This window comes from Notothenia rossii, assembly GCF_949606895.1.
Source record: "Notothenia rossii genome assembly, chromosome: 6".
NCBI classification, from domain to species: domain Eukaryota; kingdom Metazoa; phylum Chordata; class Actinopteri; order Perciformes; family Nototheniidae; genus Notothenia; species Notothenia rossii.
The window spans coordinates 39,522,416-39,536,043 of NC_136909.1; the positions used below are offsets into that span (position 1 = coordinate 39,522,416).

The 13,628-nt window shown below is 41.2% G+C and overlaps 1 protein-coding gene across 3 annotated transcripts in view; it reads left to right on the forward strand.

Annotated features, from left to right (window-relative positions):
* adam9a (ADAM metallopeptidase domain 9a) overlaps nt 1–13,628 on the forward strand; it is an 80,293-nt gene that overhangs the window by 15,565 nt on the left and 51,100 nt on the right. For all 3 annotated transcript variants that reach the window (XR_013809866.1, XM_079690916.1, XM_079690917.1), the window contains exon 2: nt 4,772–4,872. Coding sequence is in view for 2 of the 3 variants with exons in the window: in XM_079690916.1 (XP_079547042.1) it covers nt 4,772–4,872 (101 nt within the window). In the remaining variant the exon portion in view is untranslated. The remainder of the gene's footprint in view (nt 1–4,771; nt 4,873–13,628) is intronic.

Here is a 13,628-nt window from a genome sequence, read left to right on the forward strand (position 1 = left end):
GATTTTATCTATATATCTTTTTTATTATTATCTATGTTTTTCTTTTTTTTCCTGGCTTAGTTTCAACTAAAATATAGACTAATGCTAATAATAGTAATAGTATTAATAATTGTAAATGGCCATTGGTCACACCACCAGTTTGTTTTACTGTAAACTTGGAGGAAGCCAGCAACGCAGGCTGCGCAGAGTGCAGACTGCCGCTGCCTGCTGCAGCCTGCTACACACCGACCGGATGTATTGCAATGCTGCTATTATTAATACAGGCTACATGATGGTGGTTTATTTTCTGCTATTGCTTTGTACTGTTCTACCTGAAGAGCCCTTTTGTACCATGAACAGTGGATCAAAAAAGTATTTAGTCAGCCACCAATTGTGCAAGTTCTCACACTTAAAAAGATGAGAGAGGCCTGTAATTTTCATCCTAGGTACACTTCAACTATGAGAGACAGAATGGGGGGAAAGAATCCAGGAAATCACATTGTAGGATTTTTAATGAATTAATTGGTAAATTCCTCGGTAAAATAAGTATTTGGTCACCTACAAACAAATACGATTTCTGGCTCTCACAGACCTTTAACTTCTTCTTTAAGAGCCTCCTCTGTCCTCCACTTGTTAACTGTATTAATGGCACCTGTTTGAACTCGTTATCAGTATAAAAGACACCTGTCCACAACCTCAAACACTCACACTCCAAACTCCACTATGGCCAAGACCAAAGAGCTGTCAAAGGACACCAGAAACAAAATTGTAGACCTGCACCAGGCTGGGAAGACTGAATCTGCAATAGGTAAGCAGCTTGGTGTGAAGAAATCAACTGTGGGAGCAATTATTAGAAAATGGAAGACATACAAGACCACTGATAATCTCCCTCGATCTGGGGTTCTACGCAAGATCTCACCCCGTGGGGTCAAAATGATCACAAGAACGGTGAGCAAAAATCCCAGAACCACACGGGGGGACCTAGTCAATGACCTGCAGAGAGCTGGGACCAAAGTAACAAAGGCTACTATCAGTAACACACTTCGCCGCCAGGGACTCAAATCCTGCAGTGCCAGACGTGTCCCCCTGCTTAAGCCAGTACATGTCCAGGCCCGTCTGAAGTTTGCTAGAGAGCATGTAGATGATCCAGAAGAGGATTGGGAGAATGTCATATGGCCAGATGAAACCAAAATAGAACTTTTTGGTAAAAACTCAACTAGATGTGTTTGGAGGAGAAAGAATGCTGAGTTGCATCCAAAGAACACCATACCTACTGTGAAACATGGGGGTGGAAACATCATGCTTTGGGGCTGTTTTTCTACAAAGGGACCAGGACGACTGATCTGTGTAAAGGAAAGAATGAATGGGGCCATGTATCGTGAGATTTTGAGTGACAACCTCCTTCAATCAGCAAGGGCATTGAAGGTGAAACGTGGCTGGGTCTTTCAGCATGACAATGATCCCAAACACACCGCCCGGGCAACGAAGGAGTGGCTTCGTAAGAAGCATTTCAAGGTCCTGGAGTGGGCTAGCCAGTCTCCAGATCTCAACCCCATAGAAAATCTTTGGAGGGAGTTGAAAGCCGGTGTTGCCCAGCGACAGCCCCAAAACATCACTGCTCTAGAGGAGATCTGCATGGAGGAATGGGCCAAAATACCAGCAACAGTGTGTGAAAACCTTGTGAAGACTGACAGACAACGTTTGACCTCTGTCATTGCCAACAAAGAGTATATAACAAAGTATTGAGATTAACTTTTGTTATTGACCAACAGTTTCAGGCATCCCTACTACAGACATATCAACATTTAAATACCAGCACATTCATCCAGAACAACTCTGAAAATGCAATTTAAAACCTGAGTTACAGTCAAATGAATTCCCACAGTACTGGTAACTGATTATCAATTTCATTTTGGGAAAAGCATGTGGTAGAATGATATATAAGTAGGTCGAATAAGTAGGGAAAGTTCTGCTAGGGGTGGCAGTGGTTCAGTCTGTAGGGGATTGGACTTTGGACCGAAGGGTCGCTGGTTCACGTCCCGATCGGACCAAAAATACAGTGTGGAGGACTGGTACTGGAGAGGAGCCAGTTCACCTCCTGGGCCACTGCCGGAAGTGCCCTTGAGCAAGGCACCTAACCCCAAACTGCTCACTGGCGCCGGCTAGACTAGCTTCCACCGCTCTGACCTCTCAACTGCATGTGCATGTGTGCATATAACTGTGTGTGTATTTGTATATATATGTGCATGATTTAAAAAGTGTGTACTGTGTGTTCTGTATGTACCTGTATAAAAACGCATGTGTGTGTACGACAGAGTGGAAACTGAATTTACCCCTCGGGGGATTTATAAAGGTCCATCTTCTCCTTCTTCTATCCAGTTACTGGAGATAATCTTATACTACTCCAGATCAGAGCTAGGGATGTCCCGATCACCTTTTTTTGCTCCCGATCCGATTCCGATCATTTGATTTTGACAATTTGCCGATACCGATTTTTCCCGATCCGATCTTTATACAATGCATTAAGAGAAAAAAAAGAAAAAAAGCATTTCAAGTTGTCCCTTAAGGTTATTTTTTTAATTTAAATTGGATATTCTATCCAACATGGATATAGCTTCTTTTTTTCACAGCAGCATTGGATCAGTTCAGTTGTGCAGCATTGGATAAAAACAAAATCAAGCTTGTCAGTACTCGTTAGCTTACTGCTACAATTAGACACTGCGCCCTGCCCACTCTGTTGCTAGATTTGAGAGAAATAAGCAGCCAGGTCTATGAAAACAAGCCCCAAAGAAGCAACACATACATGATGTTGTGTAATTTGAAACCAAAACTAAGGCCTCAGGATGACTTTAAGACTTGAACATGTTCATTTTTGTTTTGTAACATTGAATTATAAAAAAAAAAAAAAAAAATCCCCGATTTTTTTCTCCCGGTTCCGATCTTTTGAAAATCACGTGATCGGCTCCGATCCCCGATCACGTGATTGGATCGGGACATCTCTAATCAGAGCTAGTACACACTTTTTTCGACACAATATGAATCTGTTAACTGTGTTCTTTCTTGTCTTTGTCTTTATGTCTTTAGCTCAGTCTCAGATAGCATTGACACGTGTTTTAACCTTTTTAAATTCTAGTAATGTGGATGTTGATAACACACTAACGGCCCGTCCACACACAGGCATGAAAAAAATCTTGAAAAATCTTGATGCTGGGCGTGTCTGAAGCTTGGCGATTTTTTGCGACAAACAACCAATCACATAAATCTCCCGCCCCCGACATACAAAGCAATAGCAATGTTAAAACGAAGTAAACTGGATATGAAAACCTACCAGTTTCACCCACTGTCTCTGCCACCTCCCTCCATTCCTGGTTCTTCCGTTTTGTATCCCGGTAAATAGTTCTGGTCGTAAAGAACCGGGTGATTTGCTACCGTAATTTCTCGTTTGGAATATGAGGAAATGAACTGCGGTCTGGCTCTCCCAGCTTGCACGCGGTTTGATTGGCTCGCGCTTGTACTGGCGGGATTTGCATAAACGGGATTTGATTGGCTGATGCCAGCTTCGAAAGCATCGGGAGCATCAAAAGTTGAACATTGCTCAACTTTTGATGCTCACGATGCTTGCAAAGCCATGCTCCGCTCCCCATAATGCAATTTGGCGAAGATTAAAAATCTTCTACGTCATCCCATTCAAGTGAATGGGCGAAGCTTTGAAAGATTTTTTTCATGCCTGTGTGTGGACGGGCCGTAAAAGAGATAATGAGTCAGAAGCGGAGATAATGAGAGAGCAGCACTATATCTGGACCACAGTGAGTGTGTGTGTCCCAGCCTACATCAGCTCGCCCTCTGATCGGCTCTCTGAATCTGTCAGCAGCTTGACTCAACCACTCCCACAAAACTGATTCTAGGAACAAAAAAAAATGTAAAACACTTGGTGTCCAACGAACAAAACAACACACTAGGCAGACATGCCTGACTATGGCTGTAACATTTTGGACAGGGCTAGGCTAGCTGTTCCCCCCCTCCAGTCTTTCTGCTCAGCTAAGCTAACTATGTTCTTACTAATATGACAAGCATGACAAGCTTTATGCTTATCTTCAGGTTCATATTTCACTCATACTGTCTCTGCATGAAAAAATACAAATGTTTAGAGCGCTACCTGGACGTCCTGACCAACCAGATGCAAATCTTTAGGCAAGGAATGTAATTGGACACAAATGATCTCTAAATTGGGCTTCCCTTGGAACTTGAGGCATGGCCTCATGCACCGCTGAGCAACTTGAACGAGGCCCTGCTTCTATCACTGTGACCAGTATTCTTTGTACATCCATGTCACAGACTCATGACTTAGTTTCTTGCAGATTAACACAACAACTTACAGGAAGTGGAACCACAACCACAAACTGCTTTCCAAAGTCACACAAAAGACACAAAGTTAAAGTTGTATAAAAATGGCTTCTCTGGTATAGTTGTGAAGTTATTATAATTGACAGACTGTCTCTTTTTATTGTTAATTTATACACACACAGACAAAAGTCGATTTTTCTTCTCCCGGCAACCTTTTGCCGAGTTTTCCTTTGTGAGTCTTGCTTTTTCTTATATTGCCCTCTGAAGTTTTCCAGTGCCTTTAGCAGAATAAATAAAAAGTGAGATTTGCGGTACTTCAGAATATCAATTTTCAGCTGCTTTCTATGTCTTCGTCTACCGTCAAGAGATACTCTCTTTACACCCTTTATCTGACAGCTTATTTTCAGATGACTTTCCATGTTCACTGACTTTCTGTTCCCTCCTGCAGAGACTGAGCAGACAGAACATCTCTCCTCCTATCATCTGACTGTCCCTCGACCAATAGGAGGCAGGCTGAGGCGGGACCTAAATGGAAGACCCCCCCATCAGGTACTGAGCTTTCACTATTGTAGTGATTTGCTTTCATTCTGTTCCTCTAGTTGCTGTGTGAGCGATGACCTTTAGGAAACAAAGTCAGCAAAGGAGAAGCTGACTAGTCAGGTCCACTTCCTGTCTGTACCCCCCCTCCCCCGCCCCCCCTGCTCTGTCAGCAACTCATTATCTCTTTTCACTTTAAGCAAAACTGTTTGTACTAACTGTTAAATCACTTTACACAACACAATGAAACACTTTCCAAAGGTATTTTTAATAATTGTTGATAGGTTGTTTGAGAAATAAATATTATTAACGCAAGAAAAACACACAAAAAAACAAATAAATATTAATTAATATATATTATGATTCTACTCCACTTTTGATTAATAATAATAATAATAATAATTAAAACTGCGGCCACAGTCGTGCGCGCAGTGATGAGCGGGCCCTCGCGTCCGTGCGCCTGTCGGGGAGGGCGGCCGGTCGTCCCTGCGTCAAGCAGACGCGCGCGAGTCCTCCGAAATTAGCTGTTTGTCATTTCTATAATTTTCGTGTCCTCGACTCCTCGGTTCTCCGGCAGCGACCCGGAAACGGATGTCGGGACGCCGTCTCGAAGGAAAACAAATTTCTCTAAAGGCTCGTCGAGGATCGATTATCTAGGAGGCTGTAAGGAGGAGACGTAACCGAGGATACACTGATTTAGAGGAGAGAGGAGTCTCTCTGTAGGAGTTATAACCAAGGGTACAAAGATGTAGAGGAGAGAGGAGTCTCTCTGTAGGAGCTATAACCGAGGGTACAAAGATGTAGAGGAGAGAGGAGTCTCTCTGGAGGAGCTATAACCGAGGGTACACTGATGTATTCTCCGGAGTCGATTTCAGCCAACAGTGATGTTTAAAAGAGGCGTGACGCATGGCTGGACTTATGTCAACGAAGCACAGCTCTGCAAACTGTTTGTGTTTGTTGTACAATGTGTAGGTGTGTCCGTTAGCCTACGAGCACCACGTTCATGCGATCGACTATTCCTTCGCAAAGTAGCATCACTTTGGATATGCGCCTAAATTGTCCTGGATTGGAATTTTTTTCGATCATTACCCTAGGAGGAGTTCGCAGAAATGTCCTTAAAATGCATGAAAAACGCACATTTTTCAAAATGGCCGACTTTCTGGAGGGCGGGGCTAATACATTTTTTTTTGACATATGTCCGCAATCATAATGGCAATGTGTATACAGCGTTTCATGAATATCGGGAAAACCATATCCGAGTAGTTGGAAGTAATTTGCGACATGTAAATCGTCAAAAATGGTGTATTCGCTGTTAGCTTACGACCTCCACGATTGATTTATCAAAAATGTGCTCCGCAATTTAGCATCATATTGGATAGGGGCTGAACTTGTCCTGGATTGGATTTTTTCTGATCATTCCCCTTGGAGGGGTTCGCAAAAATGTGCTTAAAATGCATGAAAAACTCACATTTTTGAAAATGGCCGACTTCCTTGGGGGCGGGGCCATAGCCGCGGGAAGTCATTTTGCTCAGGGGGTGCTGCCAAAAGTGGGAAGGGGGCCGCTTAAAAAGAAATAAGGCGGTGCACGGCTGTCAGTGATACGAGCCGCATAAATTGTTTGTTAAAGGCGAGACACGGCAGGCAAAAACATCGTTTTTCATGCACTGGTCAATTTTGAGATGTTGTGCTATTTTGATTCCATAACATGTTTTCTTTCAGGCTTTTGGAAGGAAAACGTACAAAATACAAAGTTTTAAGTTGTCATTTTACTATAGTTTGTCTATTTCCGTCTGTATATTCTCCTAAATTCACCAAAAGTTAGCATTCTAACGTAACATATAGTACCGCGACCGCTGTTTGCACCATGTCATCAGATATATCGTTGGAAAGCTCGGTCTCTCCTGCACAATCTCATCAGATCCAAATATGGTCATTTCCTTTGTATCAGCAACCAATCGTGAAAGTACAAAAGGGTCTTAAACCAAGAAACGAAATCTCATTGGCTGGTGTCAACTTCTGACAACTTGATTCGTTCAGATGCGTCACGTGGTGTGCTAAAACACTTCCTGGTTAGCTTTCCGCTAGAAATTTAAATCTCAAAATGACAAAAGAATGGCGAAAAAAGCATTCACAGAGAAGACAACAACAATTGTCACTTGCACGAAGTAAGATTATACAAAAAAACAAATGACCCTGATCATGAAATACCTTCATGGAGTGCGTCGAGGCGCAAGCTGTCATCCAAAGAACAGGAGGGTTTAGCTTGCGCCACACTGCAATCTTTAAAGGTCGTTTTCTCCTACTCTTGAGTCCGAAATGTCCACTTCAGTTGCACTTACATACACCAAACCTTCCAGTTATATTCCTATCAATATTATGAAGGCTTTTACAGAAGGGTTTGTTCATATGTCATTCATAGCCTGAATGATATAAGATTGTATACCTAGAAACATGGCGAAAATTGATATTTTAGGGCTGTTTTCTGATTTATGGAGTGATAAAAAGAGATATCCAAAATCCCTTCGGTAAAAGCCTTAGATTCTAATATGACTACAAAATGAAACGATAATTTTGAACCTGGCTTTATCCAAAGTTCAGATTTCGGTTCCTGAAATGTGTTAAAAATATACGCACATTTTATGAGACAATGGCTCATTTGCATATTCAGAAAACTTGTAATACAAGAAACAATTGACCTTTCGCAAAGCCACGCCCCTAAATGCCCGTTGTCCAATCATATTCGATCACGTGCGCGGCTCCCTGTGGAAGTCCGACAAGCTTAGCGTTCAAATTCATTGCGAAAATGGTGAAGCGTTGTGCTTATGGTCTCTGCAAATCGGATAGCAGATATCCCATAAGCTTAGAGGGGGGGGGTGATATTTTACCCGTTTCCTAAACCCAAAACCCGAGAGGAGAGATGCCGCCAGTGGATAAAGAAATGCGGCAGGCCCCATACCCAGCTGAATATGGCGAATATCAACAAACACAAATACGTTTGCTCCAAGGTAAATACGTGCTAACGTAGCTAGCTAGCTAGCAAAGATTACATTCACAAATTAACTAACTAATTTAATTAACTAATTTCACTAACTAACGTTAGCTAAAGTCACACGACTACAGCTGTAAGCTGTGTGCTTATAGGTCGTTTTGACCATGTATATCACTTGATGAAACAGCTTGATCTGAACAGCTGAGCTCCGTTATTAGTCTACCTGTGGTCAAAGTACAAACAAGAAAGCCAACAGGCAATCATTCATTTATATTTTTGCTTTAATCTTTGTAGCATTTTGTTAATGGAAAGCCTACTGCCGACTTCCCTAATCCTGCTGCACAAGTGGGCACCCCGACCCCCACAAAGGAACAACAAGGTGGATGCAGAAAGCCACCAAGGAAACTGTAGTTAACTTTAGACAAACTACAACATTTAACGCCTCTTGTGATTGTATTGTTTTATTCCAAAATAATAATAATAATTCCGTCGAATTTGACATACAGCTCATGTGGTTTTTCACTCTTGCACTGCGACCTGTATGCAAGTGCCTCTATTGATGTTGTGCCTCCCTCTTTTCTAATGTTTATACTATGGATATAACCCTCCATAGCGTATTGTAGCCCCTTTTGTCGGGACCTGGAGGATATTGCTGCGTTATTGCTCCAAAATGAGTCTGTTAAGGCGACTCCGACGTTACGGAGACCCTCCATTATGGCTTTGTTTAACGCATCTGGCTCTCAGCTTGTCGGACTAGCAACAGTAACCAAGGGGGGGTGTGGCTTTGCGAAAGGTCAATTGCCTTATTGTAGGTAATTAACTGGAGAAATGTCCTATATATATATAATTTCTATATCTTTAAGTTAAAAAAAATTACCCTATTCACCTGGGGTGTCTCACCTTAACTGTTAGGCTTAATAAACCATTATAGACCTACATCACTTAGCAACAGCTGCACATGCCCACATGCTAACTATGGGTCTTACAAACCTACATAACATTACAAATAGTCAGAAAATATTATTTACAATATTAATAAAACTATGAATTCAATTTGAACTGATTGACAAGGCAAAAACCTGCACAGCGGCAGCAACATTAAAGGAAAATATCATCTTGCCTTGTGTTGGGGCTTCACAAAACTCCAAATGTAGCCTGGGGTGGCACTAATGAAGACCCTCATTAGAGCAGATACATCCACATTGTCCAAATGTTACGATGAACATGCATCAAAGTCAGATGTGTCAGTCTCTTTTGTGTCATATTACTCTAGTTGTAGAGGTGGTGGGCTGAGGAGTAGCTGGTGGACCACTCTTTTTATTGGGTTGTTTGTTAAAAAAAAAAAAATCCTTTTTTGCGGCATTCTAGAAAGTTGTCACTCTGCAGTGTGTGTGTCGCGTCAATTACGTCACTCTCCATAACCTACGACCTAGATGACTCGGATTTTTATTTATTTGGAAAATAAATTCAAGCCACCTGACTGATAAAAATATGTACTATGACTATTATGTGCTACTGTATACAGCTAATTTTATTTTAAGTAAAATCATAACTATTTTATGTAGTTTAATTATTGTTGTTTAGGTGGTCACTCAGTTTTTCAAATGTACACCACTCGCCAACAGGGGGTGCTGCAGCACCCCTACTTCCCTCGGCTATGGGCGGGGCTAATGAAAGGCAATTTGAAATATGTCCGCAATTCCATGAAGAATATCTGTGCCAACATTTGTGAAGTTCTGAGAAACTATATGTGACTACCACACAATAGGGGGCGCTAGTGAGCAGTTTTGTTGAAAAATTACGTTTTTTACATTCTCGAAAAAGTCCTGGGCTGTGACGCGTGTCCCAAGTTTCGCATCCGAAGCTCATTTTATGCTATCGCAATTTTAAAAAAATCTATAGGCCCCGCCCGCATTCTGCATTTGTTGCGACACTTTAAATCTCAGTTCTTATTCACCCCCAGAGTTTGTGTAAAAAGAATATATATATTCGTCCATCCGTTCTTGAGTTATAAATTGGTGGTGTTTTTGGCGCCCCCTATAGTCCAAAATGAAAATGCTTTGGTGTGCCTATTCCCCAAGACAGACTGAACCTATACACCACAATCTGTGGTGAATGGATACATTGTTGATGAGTTATGAGTATCTATTCTAAGCCCCACCATTTTGCAAGTACGTTTGATTCATGGCGGCAATATTTATCGTCTGAACATGCTCATCTTCTACGGTAATGTGTCCGACCCTCCACCGATGCTGTATACGAAGTTTGGTGTTGAAAAACTGAAAATTGAAATTTAAAGTGGACCAATCATGCTATATTTGAATAATATAGTGTAGGACCATACCATACCATAAGGCATATTTATACTTTTTATGTTTGAAAATACCAAACAGATCATGCATTTTAGCCATTCCTCATTTCGCTCAATTTAACACTGTCTTTTCATGGGCTGATTCTGTGAGAACAGCACCATCTACAGGCCTGGCATATGTATTACAGCGTCTCCAGCGCTTTCGAACGGCAATGTCTGTGGCTCTCTCCTCCTGATCAGTCTGTATCAGATCCGTTGCAGCCACTTTTTTAGAGATTTGGGTATGGAGGAAAATAGAGAGGGTTGTGTTTTCTGACACTTGGTGAGTTCCCTGGAACACCGGGGACACATATTCATGTATAAAAGACGTACAAAAGTGCATTTTGCATGATAGGTCACCTTTAAGTTAACATTTCACTGTTTTTGAAAATTATGCTAATTAAAAAGAAAAATGTTGTGCGACTTTGTACATTTATTCCGAAATGGGATTTTGATAGGTGGCGCTAGCGAGCACGTTGGATTATTTTAACCCATTGACTCCAGAATGTTGCAATTTTTAACGGTCCTGGCGTCATAATAATAATAATAATTCCTCCAATAACAATAGGTTCCTTGCACTTCGTGCTAGGACGCCGTTGGGTCTTAGGGCTCCGTGCTCGGGCCCTAATAATATACTCTGATTGGTTAGCTGGCTGGCTCTGTTGTGATTAGAGATGTCACGCTCCTCAGCCACGTGCAATGTGTTGGAGCACTAGCCAATAGAAGCGCCAGTGTTACACACTGATGTCACTATGTTACAGAAGTAAACAAAGGAGTCCAATGGAGGCGTTTCAGGCAGGTGTGTGGGAGAGAAACTCCTTCTGGAGGGAACACAGGGATTTTAGCCTTTGCAGACCATTTACATGCACAAAAACCTATAGAACACACTACAGGAGAGGGAAAACCCCAAAAAGCAAAACAGGGCCCCTTTAAAACCGATCACAGAATAAATATAAAAATAATTTAATCATGATAAAATAAAACAAGATAGCCGAATAAACCTTACAGGAATAATTCACCTTGAATTCTTGGAGAAAAGTAGACGTAGGACGCGTTTAACAACACCATAACTAAGATGCCAATGCCTTTTACAGTGATGCAAATTAGTCGCTTTTCGGCGCCTCCCGCTTTTTTAACGCTGATTTGGGTGACTTGTGTAATTCGTGGAGAACCGAAGAGTTTTCGTTTTTGGGGGGGGGGGGGGGGGGGGGGTGTGCGTCAGTCCATCCATCCGACTGACGGACAACTTCTCACTTCAAAAAAGAAGAAGAAATCTAGATCGCAAAATAATTAAATAAGCGAGTGACTGTTTTTCCTGGCCGAGGACAGGTTCCTTGAACACAACACAAGCGTAGTGTCTTCACGTGGTATATGTCTCGTCTGAAAGGAGTGCACCTGAACGCCGCTCCAGCTCTTCAAATATTACAGTACCCGTAAGGAGCCTTACACATGCCACAGTGTTTGCGTGGCTGTGTCTTTAGTTGTAAGCACAGTGGCGATCTATTGTTATTAGCAAGAGCTTTTCTACAGGTGGAAGAGAGCTCTCTCCTGAGAGGCTCAAATAACCTCAGCTCAGTGAGGTTAAGGCACACCTTGATATGATCATTATAGTTATTAATGAGACATTAGAGACTAAATGAAAAACAGGTATAAAATACTATATGACAGTAAAACAAAGTTGTTGTTATTAACAACAAACAAAAATACAGTTTAAAAGGGGAGTGATTTGTAAGATATACAAAAAGAAAAATCTGCTTACAGTTCTGTTTCAAATGGGTGTTGAGATGTATCCATAGATCTCCTAATGTTGCTCTCAAAGTGCACCAGATTGATGCTTTTAACTTCAATATTTAAAAAAAGATCTCCCCCCCACTTAAATCCTGTTCACATGGATAGGATACTAAATACATTTACACACATCTTGTGTCCATATCTTTCTGTTTTGGTGGTCATGCCACAACCGTGCATGCATGCGTGACAGCGCGAGTCATGGTGAGATATATGGATTAAGAGGTTGAAAAAAACCTTCAAAAAAAATTGAAAGGAAAAAGGTTCCCCATCCCTGCTGTAAATAATAATAAAAACCCTTGATTTATAACTCAACATCTCTGTCTCTATTGATCTGAGTATATTATAAAGAATAACCAGTTAATTGAAGCATTATAGCACAGGCCTTTGTCAGACGGTATATTACACTGTTTTTTTCTGCTTCGAATAGTTCTCTCTTTTTTCACCATACTTGTGTTTGCATCACTGCTTTTACCTGCCTTCTTGCTACCGTTGGAGTAATAGTAAATTCTTGGTTTACCCTATTTTACTGAAAAAATATGAAAGCGTGTGTACCAGTAAATGACTTACCTCCACAAATATACACCTTCAACATTACATATCTAAGAAGGGTTTTAAGAAATGGTGTATTAACAATATGCTGGTTGAAGTGGAACAATGATTCCACGACAGATATCTGAGTAATAAGTACTGATTCAACTGTGTAAAGGTGGACCTGTCAATCCTCTACTCAACACTGCAGTATGAGCTCAGTTGTTGCTGGACTACCTTAAAACCCAGAAACACCCAGTAACACACTCTGGTGGAATGTCAGAGTGAGTGACGCCTTGTAAAAGTATATTGTGGTCCATTGTGTTTGTGTGGGTGTGTGTGGGTGTATTCAGCCCGCAGCCATGTTTCTTTATGATGTGATGTACAGTACATGCAACAAATACCACCTGAACAGTTCAGTCTTCAAACACACCTTATCCTTTATCTGTAATTGCTTATGTAGCATTTATTAGCAGTCCATGAACACTTTATATACTGTTTATAATACAATATAGTATAGTTGGAAGCAAACATTTCAAGGATATGGGGGCCACATACAGAAAAACAGACGAAGGGGTGAGGTATTGAGGTATACAGTATATAAGTTATAAATTAGCAAAATCAATCAAATGTGTGTTAAAATGCTTGATATCACAGCTCTCCATAGGGTTTCATTTATTTATTTATTCATCCCTTAAAACAGAAGCGTCAGGTTGCTTATAATAAGGGGAAATGGGAAGGGTATATTTCAAGCTTGTTATGCAAATAAGTTATTTGGCTTCTTTAGATTTGTGAGAAAATGTTTTAAACTTTAATGGACTGAATTTATGTGAAAAGTGGGCTTACCGACACATGAACACTGCTGTGTAATATATATTGTAACATATATTTAAGAAGAACATTATAAGTCAGGCGCAAGTTTCAGGTGTGGGCCATATTCCATTATACTTAAGTCTTAGCTGAGGGCCAATTAAAAATGGACCCAGGGCCACAGATGGCCCCTGGGCCGTAGTTCGCTTCAAATGGTGTCTGTCATCTTGGAAACATGTGCTTAAGGCCCCATTTACACGAGGACGAAACGGGTACGTTTGCGTTACGCACCGAATTCGT